Source organism: Chenopodium album, chromosome 4, assembly GCF_948465745.1.
Source record: "Chenopodium album chromosome 4, dcCheAlbu1.1, whole genome shotgun sequence".
In the NCBI taxonomy this organism is placed as follows: domain Eukaryota; kingdom Viridiplantae; phylum Streptophyta; class Magnoliopsida; order Caryophyllales; family Amaranthaceae; genus Chenopodium; species Chenopodium album.
Genome location: NC_137837.1, coordinates 3451684 through 3466787, shown reverse-complemented (window position 1 = coordinate 3466787; position 15104 = coordinate 3451684). Strand labels below are relative to the sequence as shown.

The 15104-nt window shown below is 35.1% G+C and overlaps 1 protein-coding gene across 1 annotated transcript; it reads left to right on the top strand.

Moving 5' to 3' along the window:
* The first annotated feature begins 1113 nt into the window (after window positions 1–1113).
* LOC145628570 (uncharacterized) lies at window positions 1114–14976 on the top strand. Its single transcript, XM_081680902.1, has 15 exons — window positions 1114–1443; window positions 2128–2358; window positions 3131–3433; window positions 4219–4326; window positions 5997–6186; window positions 7215–7477; window positions 10059–10188; window positions 10950–11014; window positions 11453–11686; window positions 11772–11848; window positions 12050–12141; window positions 12892–12974; window positions 13506–13577; window positions 13749–13874; window positions 13990–14976. The coding sequence occupies exons 1-15, from the start codon at window positions 1315–1317 to the stop codon at window positions 14032–14034; spliced, it is 2148 nt and encodes a 715-aa protein (XP_081537028.1). The 5' UTR covers window positions 1114–1314; the 3' UTR covers window positions 14035–14976.
* Window positions 14977–15104: the final 128 nt, after the last annotated feature.

The window sequence follows — 15104 nt, the reverse complement described above, 5'->3', positions numbered from 1 at the left end:
TTATGGAAAATATATTAAAAACATGAAACCCCAAAACATTTTAAAAACATATACTATTTAATTAAAAAATAAAATATTATTATGACAAAAGAACACAAAACACTTTGTAAAAAATTAACACAATAAAAAAAAGGTAAAAGCTGGAACGAAATTATTATTATTATTATTATTATTATTATTATTATTATTATTATCATTGTTGCAATAAGAGCTTAAAAGAATGAAATTTGGCTTTATATCATTAGCAATATCATTAGATATAAACTGAATTGAACTGAACTGAAAATAAATTGAACTAAACTGAAATTCAACATATGAGAACAGACCCTTAATCCCTACATATTCCCACTCAACAACCAAACAAAAACGTGAGCTTATTTTCATGAATTCCCATGAACTTATTCCCAATCCCTATCCCACCCTCTAATCCTCAAACTCTCATTCCTACATGTCAAATGCCCCGAAGTGTTTTACCTGTAAATATCAAACCAAAGAATCCCAAGGATTAAGGTACCATTAGGGTCCTTATTTCTAGGTTAATCTTCGAGATTAACATCTATATATCTCTTCTCAAATTTGATACATTTATTTCCATATTACTTTATACATAAAAAAAAAAGATGAAATATATAAATAAATATATAAATAAAGAAAGTAATTTGTTCTTTATGTCGTAACATGTTTTATGTTTATAAACTCGTATTTTCTGCAATAAAAAGCAATTGTTTGTTAGTACCAAGTGTACCATAGGTCTATAATGAAATTTTTATTGACTTGATGTTGGATCAGAAGTGCTCACATTAAATTGGTCTAATCCTAAATTCTAACCACGCAATGTACTATGGCTAAATCGGGGCAATTACTTGGCTAATTTAGGTATTAATTCATTTTTGTAGCTAGCCAACAATTTTATTATTATTTTTTTTTTAAATATGTGGTACTTAAAATTAATTCACTTTTGGTAGATTGGAAAATAATTTTCGCGCACCAAAGATTAATTTAGCACAGATCTGTAGGAGAGAAACACAAAAAATAATGCTTTCATAATAGGCGTGTCAAAATCATTTCACATTTAGTTCAATAAAAATAAGCCGAGAAAACACGAGCTTAGCGTTTTTGGAATAGCACAAGAACAAACCCAAAAGTCCCCCACAAAGCCTAAAAAAGAACTTGCATTCATTCAGCCAAAGCTACCTAAAAAAGATCGATCCACATACTCCACAGCGTTTCTCTACAACAACAATAACCAAGAAGAAGCTGTGAGAAAAAAGGGGTTTTTGAAGATTTTTGAGGAGAGAGAGAGAGAGATAAACTATGGTGCAGAGAAGACCGAGTAAGGCTGCAGAAGATGCAGATGACCTCACTCATGTTCCTTTACAAGCCATTCTTTTGGCTGATAGCTTTGCCACCAAATTCCGCCCTATTACCCTCGAACGCCCCAAGGTAATTTCCCCCTTTTCGAAATTTATGCTGTGTTTGATGTTTTTATGAATTAATTGCATTTTTCATTGATTTTAGCAAATACCCATTAGAATTGAATGAAGAATTATTAATGTTTGTGGGGTTTTTATTGATCAATTTTTTTTTTTTTTTTTTTTTTGTTGTTGTTGTTGTTGTTGTTGTATTTCACTGTTTTAATCCTAAATTTGTGATTTAGGAGCTGCTTTTGTTCATTATGTGTGAATTTGTTTTGCTGTTGAAGTCACTGAGTTGAAATTAAACTTTAACTCTTTAAGCCTTTGACCCTATGTCTAAATTTTCCTGTGTGTATTAGACGGGATTTGATCATAGGTCGGTATCACCACTCGAAACTTTACCTGGTAACCACATTTTACCCATGTCTGTGAATTGCTTACTTGAATTGATGTTGTGTCTGGAATTTGGTTGTGGGTTTAAGTCACCTATAATCAGTAAAATCATGTGATTTTTGTGTTGTAGGGACTATGGATTTGTTGGAATCGCTGTAAATTTAAGTTAAAGCTGAAACCTTAATGTACATATACACATTATCTTAGGTTTTCCAAGTGACAAATATGAGCCATCTGCAGTATTGTATGCGTGTGTTCAATGTGGTAAATGAAAGAGTATATCTATGATTTTGTGGTGAACTATCTGCTTTTGTTAAAGGTACTACTGCCCCTGGTTGGCATTCCGATGATAGATTATTCCTTGGCATGGCTCGAGTCAGCTGGGGTGGAAGAAGTTTTTGTGTTTTGTTGTGCTCATTCAAAGCAAGTGATCAATCACTTGGCAAAGTCTCAATGGTTGAAGCATCCGAACATGGCAGTGACAACTATTGAGTCACACAATTCGGTCAGTGCTGGAGATGCCATGCGAGTGATATATGAACGCAATGTGGTACGTTTATATCTTTATTCTTTATGCTGCTTCTCTATGTTGTTTCTTCTCCATAGACTCACAACTGTTTTCAAGTGTATGAATGATTTGTACAATCTGTTACAATCCTCTGGGAAAGTTGTCTGTGTTGTCTGCTATTTCTCTTTTTCTAGTCATTGCTGCTGATGTTTGATTCTTGGCTATATTTGTTTCGTGATCATACTTTTTTTTTTTTTTTTTTGGGTGCGATAAGATTCACCATTTCTTAGGATTTTAGGAGTTAAAACTACGTCAATAAAAGAAGTCTTTGTTTTTATTCCAGAACTTTTTTCCGCAGCTACTATTTTTATTCCCCTCCTCCCCCTCCCCCCCGCCCCCAGGTCTCCCCCTTTTTTCCTGCCAATTATCTCCATCTCATTTCATTAAGATGATGTGTTTTCTACTTGTAATATATGGTTCCTTCTGCCTTCTACTTTCTCCAGCTCAACTTTTTTGGTTCTCTAACAGTTGCTGCTAAGCCAAAGTGCTTGCTCAATTACACTTTGTTCCTTCATCTGAATGAGTAGGAAGTTGGTAGTTTGTCATTTCTCCTTTGTGTGTGTGCCTTATCCCTTGACCTCTGAACTTTTGGCTTTGCATAATTTGACTAAGTTGCAGGTTTGATTACAGGTGGGAATATGTTCTTAACTAGTTACACTGATTTGTTTGTATAATGTGTGTGTAATGTTATATGGTTTTTCTTTCTATCTATTGCATAAATTGTAACAAATCCATGTTACATGCTTCTTCTTAGATACATGGAGATTTTGTTCTTGTTACCGGGGACACAATTAGCAACATGTCACTCGCAGAGGCACTTCAAGAACACAAAGACAGGAGAAAGAAAGATAACAATGCTGTAATGACTATGGTCATAAAAAAGTCAAAGCCTTCAGCAATCACCCACCAATCAAGACTTGGTACAGACGAGCTGTTCATGGCAATTAATCCAGATACAAATCAGCTGTTGTTTTACGAGGATAGAGCAAACCCTATAACTCTTGAAAAATCATTGTTGACTGCTAACTCCTCAGTTTCGTTGCATAATGACATGCAGGTTTGCTCATTAAACTTAAGAGTGATTTTTTTAATTAACCTATATGATATACTTGACCCTGCTTGTGGATCAGTTAGTGCTCAACTGGGGCATCATGTCTTAATATAGTATCTTCTTACACTTGTAGTTCTTGGTTCACACCCTCTTGATATTTTTTTGTATAACCCTTTGATAATTGCCCACAAAAGGGAAATCTTGTCTCTGCATTTTGATTTCCATTTCTGTGAACCATGTTGGATGGTTAATTACTCCACTAAAAAAATTATAAGGTTTACTGCCTGGCAAATAATATGGGCTGATGAGGCATTGTGAATGGGTTGCTTTGGTATTCCCGTGTGCATTAACAAGGGTGTGATATATCTAACCAACGATCATCAAATAGGAATCTGTACACATGAAGAATTTATGATCATCTATAAGATTTTTGACATGATGGTAGTGTATGTCTCACCTTACCTGGATCATTCTATCAAGGTCTAACCATGATTTTTTGAACATTTCTAATATAGAATTAGGAAATGGCTCATTTATTACGGCGTATCCTTAATTGTATTTTTTACTTTTATAAGTATATATTCAGCATGAAGAATTTATCTACTGTCTAACCACCTTAGCTACACAGTATCTGTTCACAACTTAGATAACCTGTTTCTCTTTGTAGCTGTTGCTTCTTCTAAAGTTTGTTTATGTTGGTGTAGAGATCCATTTCTAAGAAACCTTGTTCTAAGTAACAAAATTATCCATTTCTAAGAAACCTTGTTCTAAGTAATGACACATTTTTGCAGGACTGCTACATTGACATATGTGCTCCAGAAGTCCTCAGTCTTTTCACAGATAACTTTGATTATCAGCATCTTCGTCGTGATTTTCTGAAGGGACTACTTGTAGATGAGGTATATGAATCTGTCTATGCATCTCACTTTCAGCTGTTTGAATTGTAGCAGTATTAGAGCTTGTTTCTTGTTTTTTTTTTTCTTGCTGTTTTCTCTTCCTTGTTTAACTGGTTCTTTCTCTTTGTTGTACGACTCTTGTACTTTATAGTATACGTTGAACTAGGATAAGATGTTATGGTCTTGCTTTGTGATGTGACTTGTTAGTCATGTAGGTTAGATAGGTTATAATGATTGACTCTGTCTGTGAATTCTTGGGTTGGGTTAGTCAGTTAATCCATGGTTTAAGAGCATTTTGATTTTTAGTTTTTTGTTTTTTGAATATTGAATTAAGTTAGACAAACTGATGTGAATTGTATAATAAGAATTTTTTTTGTTATTATGAGTATATTCAAGGAAAAAGTTTCTCTAACAATAAATGAATAAACCCACACATAAGGCACATTACTTTAGTTTGTACGTAGTACAAGACAATAGAAAAAGTGATTGTTTATTTCAGTCATGATGCCAATAAAGCAAAGATGAACATTCAGATCATTGTTTGTGTAAAGTATCCTTTGAGGTATCAAAGTGTAGCCACCATCACCTATTAGGCAAGCCTGACAAGGATAAACTTTTGGATAATAATGTGCAGACCATCTTTAAATTGGTTTTTCGCTGAAAAGATTAATTTAAACTCAAGTATATATAAATACTAATGCATATAAGCTGACCACTTCACATCTTTCATCCTGTGAATTGGGTTGTTATCTCTGGAGAAGATGTTTGTAATGTATAAAGAGGCTTTAGGCTTGGGTTTGTGAGTTTGTCCTCTGAATTGAGTGGTTAAATATACTCTTTGTGGGGTTTGGCTGGAATGGAATGACCTTATGTCTAATGGTGTTGGTGCCCCACCTGATTTATTGTGAAAATAATTAACTTTGTTAGTGTCTTTATGGGTCAAGGCGGCTTGGGCTTTCCCAAATTATTCAGTCAATTAGATACTAAGGAATTGAGCTAATATGTAAATATGCGTATTCTAGCTGTACAACTCTATGTGCTGTAATAATTTTTTTTTTTTTTTTTTTTTTTTTTTTTTTTTTTCACTTTTAAATAGAAATTCAGGTATGCCCCTGCTCAACAGTTTTGTGATTTGAAGAGCATGTAAGGGTATTATCATTGTGTGGTGACTCTTAAGGTTTTTACTTAAGTCCAAAATTTCACTTAAAGTGGTTATTTGATTATGAAATTACAGTTCCAGGTAATCATTTGAGTGCACCATTGCACACAAGGCAATTGGTTCATAGTCAGGAATTAATTGTAATTGGAAACCCTACATAGCATTGTCTTTGGCATTTGTTTCATAGACACAGTTGGCATTATACAGTCAACAAGCCAAAAGTTGAGAAATTTGAAACTATCACCTGTTGAACAACATTTGTCATTCATGCTTGAAGTTTTCCACGCCCTTTGAACTTAATTATGTTTTCAATTTATCGGTCAAAGAACAGGAATTGTAGCTCTTCTGAAAAAAAAAAAGATTGGTTTTGTGGCATCTTTATTTCCTGCTTGCATTTAAATTTTTTTGTGGTTTAACTTGTAGGCTGATTTATTGTGACAAAATATCGCAATAGTCTAATATAAAATTGTCCTATCTAATTCTGCACAATTTTGTTATCATTTCTTATTTTCAGATTACCGATTACAAAATTTATACTCATGAAATTCATTCAAATTATGCGGCTAGAGTTGAGAATTTTAGAAGCTATGACACCATTAGCAAAGATATAATGCAAAGATGGACTTATCCCCTGGTACCAGACATCCAATCTTTTGGAAGTTCTGTGATGAAACTTGGAAGACAAGGAATGTACAGTGCATCAGGTAAGGATAAATATCAACTGATCACCTCTAGAAAGTATACTGTACTAAGTTGTCCAGTGATCTTTATTTAAAAGAGTGGTTTTATTTGATCATATCTAAGGTCTAATGAAAATTTTGTTGCTTGCTAGTTCAGGGTTATGTATGCATGAAAAACACAACCTGCTGTAGGCAGGAGTTTTGTGGAGTTTTGTTTTACCTTTGAGTTTCATCTAGATTGCTATGAGTGTGGTGGATGGGTCACTGATTTACCTTCTCTCTTATCTTGTTCATATTCGGGGTTTTATCTTGATATTTGTTTTTTTGTTTGGTTTTATTATTTTTTTTATCTTTATTTTTGTCAATGCATGCTTGATCACATATTCCTTCTTTTGGTTTGTCAAACAATATTTTTTAGATGATATGCCTTCCACTAGAAAAAGATTAGAATAAGTTTAGCTTCCAGTTACTGTGTGATGGTGTCATACTATGTTACTTGGACTTGAGTACCCATGCCCGACACGGATATGTGTCCAAGTGTCCTACCCGGCTATTTTTTAATTTTTTTAATGATTTTGAACTAAAATGAAGTGTCCAAGCGTCCCACCCATGTTCGAGTGTTGAGGGTCCGACCGACACGGGTACATGAGGTGAGATGAAGAGTCTGAGCAACATAGGTGTCATATATATTCTCTTATATTTGATCAAGTATAACCTTTTGATTGATTCACTGATTGAAATCCTGTCAAGCATACATTGGGGATTCGGTTGGAAATTTTAACTTCACTTTGCTTTTAATGACTTTTTTTCCTCCTTCCTGCAAGTAGCTCCTGTGCAGTACATCTTAGGTTTATGTCTCATTATGGCTTGACAGGTGCTTTTGTGATTCATTCACTTAATATAGACCTTTATCTCTCTCCTCTTCCTTGTCTGTATATGCTTTACTCATCATTTGTTCTTTGATTGGGCCACCAGAATAAGATGCTGTTAAATTTTTTATTTGCTTCATTATTTTTATTTCACATCCTGGAATTATTTGTATGCTTTTCCAGATATAGGTTTATCGAGTAATGCCCAAATTGGTCCCTTTACCCTTATTGGTAAGGGAACCACTATTGGCAGCAACAGTAAAGTTTCAAATTCAATCATTGGGGAAGGGTGCAAGATTGGCTCAAATGTGTCAATAGAAGGCTCGTATATCTGGAATAATGTCACGGTTGAAGATGGCTGTAAACTAAAACATGCAGTTGTCTGTGATGGGGTGGTGATGAAGGCTAGAGCTGTTCTGGAACCTGGTGTCATCTTATCATTTAAGGTACGAAACATGTTATATCTAAGCTTTTTGACTTATAGGTAGGAACGAGATAATTATTTAGAGTCATGAGTATTATTTAAGAGACTGAGTGGACCCATGTGTTGGGACTATAATGGAAAGGGGAAGATCTTTAAGGAACCGAGGGAGTATATTTATAAGATTCAGATATCAGATCAGAATCATTACAAATAAGTGGTGTTTATATTAGGACATGAGATTATATTTAGATTGCTTTTTAAGTAGAGTTTAGGTTATGAACATTTTGGTCACAAAGAGTGATATTAAATTCTTGATATATTGTATTCAAACAAGTCTAGCTGTGTTGTGTGTGTGTGTGTGTGTGTGTGTGAGAGAGAGAGAGAGAGAGGGGGGGGGGGGGGGGGGGGAGGTATGGTTGTTGTATACTTGTATGCAACTTCACCATATAAGATATCCGCGCCTATTGACTTATTGAAGTTTTATAGTCTATAGTTACACTAGTAACTGTGAGAAGGGGATTGTTCTTATAACACAAGGTACTAGAATCTGATGAGAAACTTGTATTCTTAATTAATAATTCTGATGGCGGGAGAAGTGGTAGTGATGTTCCCTGATTATGAGCATTACTTTTGTTCTCTTTGCCTGAAATAAGATGTTTTGGTTTGAAATTTCTAAACTCTGGTCGAAATCTTTCTGATTTGATTGTCTAATTTGACTAATTTTGACCTTAATGTACATCAATGTTAAGAGAAAACATTATCGTGTGGGATCTCTTGAGATCCGTCTCAACGCGTATTTTTTAAATATTTAATTTTCATTATCTTTACAAATACAAAATTATAGATGTTTGGCAATAAATAATGGAAATAAGTAGTGCTGGTCTGGTCTGAAATTCTGATTTGGTCTGATTTTAACAAGTAATAAGAATTAGGTGAACAAAGCCTACGTTGTGCATAGAGACTGATTCTTGTGCTATTTTTTTTTTGAATAATATTTTATTGGGCAAAGGTTGCGTGGGGGACTGTAGTATGTTGGCCTAGATATTCATCATGTTTCGTCAACCAACAAATTTGTAAAACACTCTGCATAGAAGGCTATGATAGTTGGAATTTGTTCTTTGACATTGATAATTCCAATACTTTTGTTTTTTGTGCTTGACATTTTCCCTTGTTAACATGATATGGAGTAGTGATAAACTGATACACCTTTGGTCTCATGCTTTATGTGCATCCTTTGTAGAAAATTTGTGAATGATGTCAGGAGATTAGGTAACTTTTTCAAGTCTGATTTTTTGAAGTATGATATAAAGGGTGGCTTGGAGCTTCCTAGACAGGGTCATGGATTGGTAGATTTTTAAAAACAGTAAGATTTTTATTCACGGTTCTTGTACGAGGTGGGGGGGGGGGGGGTGGGTGGGGAGGGGGCTATTACTTGGTTGTTGATATAGTTGCTTTCCCGACATTTAGGAATGTATTTGTTTTATAGAGGCTAATGTCATGTAGTATGCTGCCACTCTAGATAGGTTATCCTCTAGGTCCTCTTGTTGAGACTTGAGAGTCTGCATAAACTGAAGGCTGGAAGGGAGCTTAATTTTTTTTGGATTTTTTGTTAATGGAGTGTAGGCGGGGTCGTACTTGCTTCATCTTGTTTGATCAAAATCCCGATGTGCTTGTCCCTACAAAATCCCCATGGCTTTAGAGCTTTTAATGAGACGTGATTTTTGGCTTGGAGAGTGGATTATTAATAGAGTTGGAGATGCCTGTAACTTGTGAAACCTTGCCAAATAGTGTGGACCTACCAATGGGGTTATGGTTCTATGGATACCTTGTGTGTTTCTTGATTATATGTCTCAGTGGCGGAAAATGGAATAAGCAATTCATGTCGAAATTTTTGAAGCCTAATTTTCTCACTTTTTATATCCCTATAGGGTAATTAATGAGTTAATGACGCAAAAGGTGCCCAACCTTAAATCCTGATTTTCAAAGGGATCCTTTTATTTGGGAGACTGGTTCTCACAGATTTGTTGGGGGCTGCTTTGTTCCCTTGATTCATCCAGATCATAGAGTATGAATGGATAATTCTTGTTTTTGATTCGTGCTTGCTGAGTTCCCATGGTACTCATTTTTTCTCATGTAGCTATCTTGTGGGTTATTTTTCTTAAGCAAGATACTCTTTGACTTGCTTTGGTCTTTTAGCGTTTCTTTGGTATTGTGCTACAGTTTTTTACTTTTGTTTTTTAATTGTCATCTGGTGTATAATGTGATATTGTGTTGCTTGATTGATGCACCTTTTTTTTTTTCTTTTTTTTTTTTTTTTCTCTTGGGTAATGTGATTCACCCCACTTATAAAGGCTTTGAATCTTTGATTGATTGATTGATTGATTTGAGTAATGTGATTGAGGGCTACTCCTCTTTGCTGTTAAGGTCTTTGTATGTGTTTTACTTTTAATTTCCTTAAAAATAATTGATGAACAGCTTTATCTTTCGTATTTAGTGTGAAGCACAACATCTTAGACTACTTTTTATGTGTGTGTTTTTTCAATTCATAGCCATCATCATATATAGATATATATTTTTTTATTTATATTACATTATCATTTTAGGTTGTTGTTGGGGAAGACATTGTAGTTCCTGCTTACTCAAAGGTTTCATTGTATGAACAACCAACTTTTCAAGATAGTGATGAAGAGTTAGAATATGCAGACAGCAGCAGTGGAATGGCAGAAATTTCGTGTATGTACCATTGTCTCAATTCTTTTCCATGTTATTTGTACCCTCAATTCACCTCACATACCCGTTCAGATCATGATCTTCATTTGGAATATATGATTAATTTTCCATAAATAGTCATGTCTGGCATTAATACCCGACTCCAATTAACATAGACTCTTTCAGCCTTGGACACTTACACTATGCACGCACAAGTGCGAGGGCAGAAAGGGGAGGGACAGCATCTGGCAATCAAGAGTGCAGATGATGCTATGATGGGGGACTGTAGCCCACTACCCCCTTCCTCCTCTCTGGGAAACATACAGGTTTTTGAGATCCACATTTATCTACTGGATGGTCATGTCATCAGTGAGCTACATGGGCTGAGTCCCATTTGTATAATTCTCTCATTTCTCAAGTCCACCTTTTATTCTCTTGCATCCCTAAGTATGATCTTCACAAGTCACCCCATTAGAGCATCCATCTGCCCTCATAACTTTACTGAACGAGCTAACCTCTGCCTTTGTACATCATCCTTGCCTTCAACAGAGGTGACAGTCTTCAACCAGGTTGCAAATCTGGTGAAGCATTTCCATTTGTGCTACTATTAACTGAAACTGCTTCCCCAATTGATGTTTCTTGAATTTCAAGTAAACCCTTCAAGACCTTTGTCATATATTCAGAGTTGCGCACAAACTTCTAGCTGGTTTCCTCGTGATATTCATGTTCATGTGCATGTGCATGTGCATGTGGTATTCTAACTTCTTTTTTCCCCCCTTATGCAGCAATTAATGCTTTAACAGGATTGTCAGATGGGGAGTTGGTATCCAAAGCAGCTGAAGCTTCTGAGGTAGTTTATTAATTATTCAATTTCGTAGACATCCCTCATATTATATATGGTTACACAGTACACCTGTATATATGGTTACATAGTACACCTGTATTCCTGGGTACGTGATGTCTGATACTGTACTGAGATTGTGCCTCAGATATTTGGAGAGGATGTATGTCTCCAGAATTCCATTTTTTATTTATAAATCCTGGTTGCTGCTGGCCTGAGAATTTGTTTTTTCGAGCATAACTTTGTCCATCCTGGTTAACTTATGGTTTCTATGTGTGCTGTGAGCCTGTGAATGTTGGTTTATGCGTGTCTATGTTAGAGTGGGTTTTGCTTTAGATTTTATGTGCTGCGAGTGTAGGTTTATGCGTGTCAATGTTAGAGTCGGTTTTAATTTAGATTTTAACCAAATATAGAAGCCACATTGACATCCCTTCCTTTATGTTCAAGGTTGGTGCCAATGGTGCTGGCTACATCTGGTCAGTTTGCGAAGGACGTGAAGAAGAATGGCGACATTCAGTTGCACCCATATCTGAAGACAGGTTTGCTGAGATCTTGCAAGCTGCAGCAGAAGGCGTGGATCTGCCTCATATAGACAACCCTCAGCACTCTGAAGAGTTGGTGGCACCAAGTGTTGATCCTGAAAATCTTACCGAGGATAACATAGATGAGTTTGAAAAAGAGGTACTTTGTATATAATATAATTTAAAGACAATGGTCATTTTATTCTAAACCCATTAAAGTTAATCTTTTCACCATTTTTTTGAAGGTTGAGGCAACTTTCCAAAGAGCTGTGCAAGAAAATATCAAGGATGATAATGTTATATTGGAAGTAAACTCGCTGCGGTAAAGTCTCCCTCCATATTTTTTATCAAAACTAAGAACTTTGTCCTTATCTCCTGAGAAATGTCTAGTAAGAAACTTAGTAACTAAATGTATATACTCCTGCTTAGGTCTAAACTATTTGGTTGTCCGCTTTCAACACCTTATTGACTTTGGATAAGGTGCTTGGACTAATTTTGACGTAGATATGTTTTCAATTTGCAGCTTGTCATACAATATGGCTGCTACAGACTGTGCTGGAGCGCTATTCTATTCAGTGATGAAGTTGGCTGTGGAAACACCACATAGTTCCAACAGTGAGTTTTGCACCCTGTCATGTTTGATTGATGATTATATTGTTATAACATTTTTATCCAGTTGACTTGCTTTGTTTTCTGATACATTTGGGCTATTGAACTTCCATTTGCTAATAAAAAATAACAACTTAAGAAATATCAGGCTATTCTGCTACTCTTCTGACATTCTACTTTATTCTGCCCATCCCTTGTGTCTGTGTGAAAGATATTTAGTTATTAAGGTTTAACTTCTTTGGTCATTTTGCTTTACTAAAAGGAGATAAAGCTATATTTGATCTTTCTGTAGATTTCTTCCAAATCAATTTTTTAAACAAGGTTGAACATGTTTTAGGTGTTTGACCATGTCACTGTGAGGTTGGATTGTTAATTTAGTCACACAAGTATCAAGCATGAGTTTCCATTGTCAATATGAAAGTCGTATTCTAACTAACAATATGACTGTTAAGCCGAAACAAGTTAGTGTATTAAAAAAAAAAAAATGCTTAGGGAGAAGGAAGGGTATACCTAAATCGCATCCCCCACAATTTGACACTAGCAACAGGTAAGTTCTACCCGTGAAAATCCTCTGGTTTCCTTTTCAATTGTTCCACTGATTTGCCTACTGAACTGTCCTCCAATCTTCAGCATGAATGATGTGCAAGCAGGACCAATAATCCAGATCAATTTTACTGCCCACCATAACATATGATTACTAAATTTTCCTGATAACTAAGTCTGGTCATCTACAGCTAATGGATGTTTATTTTTCAGACGAACTCTACAAAAATGTGGCCAAAGTAATCACAACTTGGAAGAAGCTTTTGAAGTACTATCTAGCATCCATAGATGAGGAGGTGAGTATCATTATATCTGGCACTTGTCAAATTATCACCTATTTACATTTTGTAAACTTTTTTTTCCCAAAAATACATCTTCTATTTTGCATTTGGGAGGTACAGTCATCAATTTTTGTTTAGTCGTCATTTGATGCAATTTCATTTCGGTATGCTTGCATAATTGTAATGCTATGAAAATGATTACATCTGTATGTAACTGGATTTGTTGGAACATAACTGCATAGTACTGCCCCCATCCCACTAAAAAGGCCCTTCTAGAGACTTGTGACATGTACACCAATGTGATTGATTTGCCTGGAACTAGGTGGTCATTGTTTGTGGGACGGGTTGCATTCAAGCTTCTTGTTATCGTGATTAATTAGTGATTCTAGTTGTTAGCTGTTGTTGGAATCTATTATTATATTTGACTTTTGCATTACAGAACAAACCGATTTACATTGTACGTGAGATTGTGAGAACTTCTGAAGTGGTATGGGTATACTAGTTTGGTGGAATTTTAATTCATCGTGTGTTGTGACTTTTTTGCAGATTGAAGTGATACTAAAGTTTGAAGAAATTTGTTCAGAGTCCGCAAAGGAACTGTCTCCTTTATTTTCTCAGGTATATCAAATTCTGAGCTGGCAATTCTGCTAAATAATACATGTTGAACTGTCTCCTTTATTTGTATACTAAAGTTTGAAGAAATTTGTTTGCTTTGTCTGCTAAATAATACCTCCTTAACTATCATGCCAGATTTTACTGATCCACATCTTTACTTGTGTTTAATTGCAGATTTTGCATTTTCTATATTCGCTTGAAATCATCCAAGAAGAAGCAATACTAGCTTGGGAATCCGAAAAACAAGGAGCAGATGAAGTAGATAGAGTTTTCTTGAAGCAAGCTGAATCATTTATTGAAGTAATAGTTTGTTATCCTGTTTACTTACAATAAGTCATACATTTTATTTAATTTTTTATGTCCAAGGTCCATTTCTGCATTTTTCTCTGAAGTTGATTTTTCCATATTGGTGCAGTGGCTAAAAAATGCATCAGAAGAGGAGTCCGAAGAAGAGGAATGAGCTGTACTAAATTTGTTGATAGTACAGCTAACATGGATAGACCATCGCATGGGTAATGCCCATGTGTTTCCTAATCGTCATGGAGTTTCAACTTATAACTCCTGAAGTGGACAAGTACAAATATTATGCTATGAGATTTCCAACTGTAAAATTCTGGTCAAGAGCCATAGAATGAAGCTGCGGCACCAGACCGGATGCAAGGGATTTCATGCAAATCATGGGCTAACTTAGACTTTTGAGTCAGTCTGATATTCTCGTTACTTCATATTGAACTTGAGTTTCTCATACGGGTAAATTGCTCTTTGTTGGATCTGACCTGAAGCCATGTTTTCCTGATTTTACCATGTGGGGAAGCATGTTAAATTTTGAAGTGGATAACATAAGCCAGTTGTAATGTTATTTTGCAAGAATATTTTGGAAATATAATATACAAGTATATGTTTTCCAATGGTTACCTTGCTTAGTTGCTTCTTATTGCAAATTCACTGTACACCTGGTGCCCTTAAAGAAAAGTCTGTTTCGCGGCCTTAAAACCAGCTTGTCCATTGTCGTGGACAAGTTGTGTATGGCGGTGAGCTGGAGATACTAGCTTCATGGTATTAATGGTGTAATCTCAATTTTTTTAGCCAGCATAAGATTTAAGGGCTCATACTGAATTGGCTCAGAATATGGAATTCATAAGATTGACCAGGGGAAATGTGTTTATAGTGATCGCTAATTGACATTGAAAGAACTGGTTAAGTATTGGCGCATAGCTCCTATATGTTTTAAAAGCATAAAATATGGTAAATTGTACCACTACAACATAATAAGTGATAAGTATTTTAGGAGAAAATAATCAACAACAAAGGATGACAGAATGTAGCACTACATTTAATGATACATTATAAATGCATAGTAAAACACAAATTATGCACCACGATAAAAAAAAAAAAAATCAAATGAAAAAAAATAATAATAAAAAAAAATCATAATGCTCTCCTATATGCATGTTTAACATATACTTCATAAGTGTTATGCCCCTGTATGCACTCGAAAGAACTTGGTTGAATGGGAAAAGTTATTTTTTT

What these genes read in the sequence shown, in the direction of transcription:
- LOC145628570 (XM_081680902.1), top strand. Translation starts at nt 1,315, where the DNA reads ATGGTGCAGAGAAGACCGAGTAAGGCTGCAGAAGATGCAGATGACCTC. An exon ending in CGTTGCATAATGACATGCAG is followed by an intron (nt 3,434 to 4,218) that starts GTTTGCTCATTA and finishes ACATTTTTGCAG; the next exon opens with GACTGCTACATTGACATATG. An exon ending in TGTCTCCTTTATTTTCTCAG is followed by an intron (nt 13,578 to 13,748) that starts GTATATCAAATT and finishes GTTTAATTGCAG; the next exon opens with ATTTTGCATTTTCTATATTC.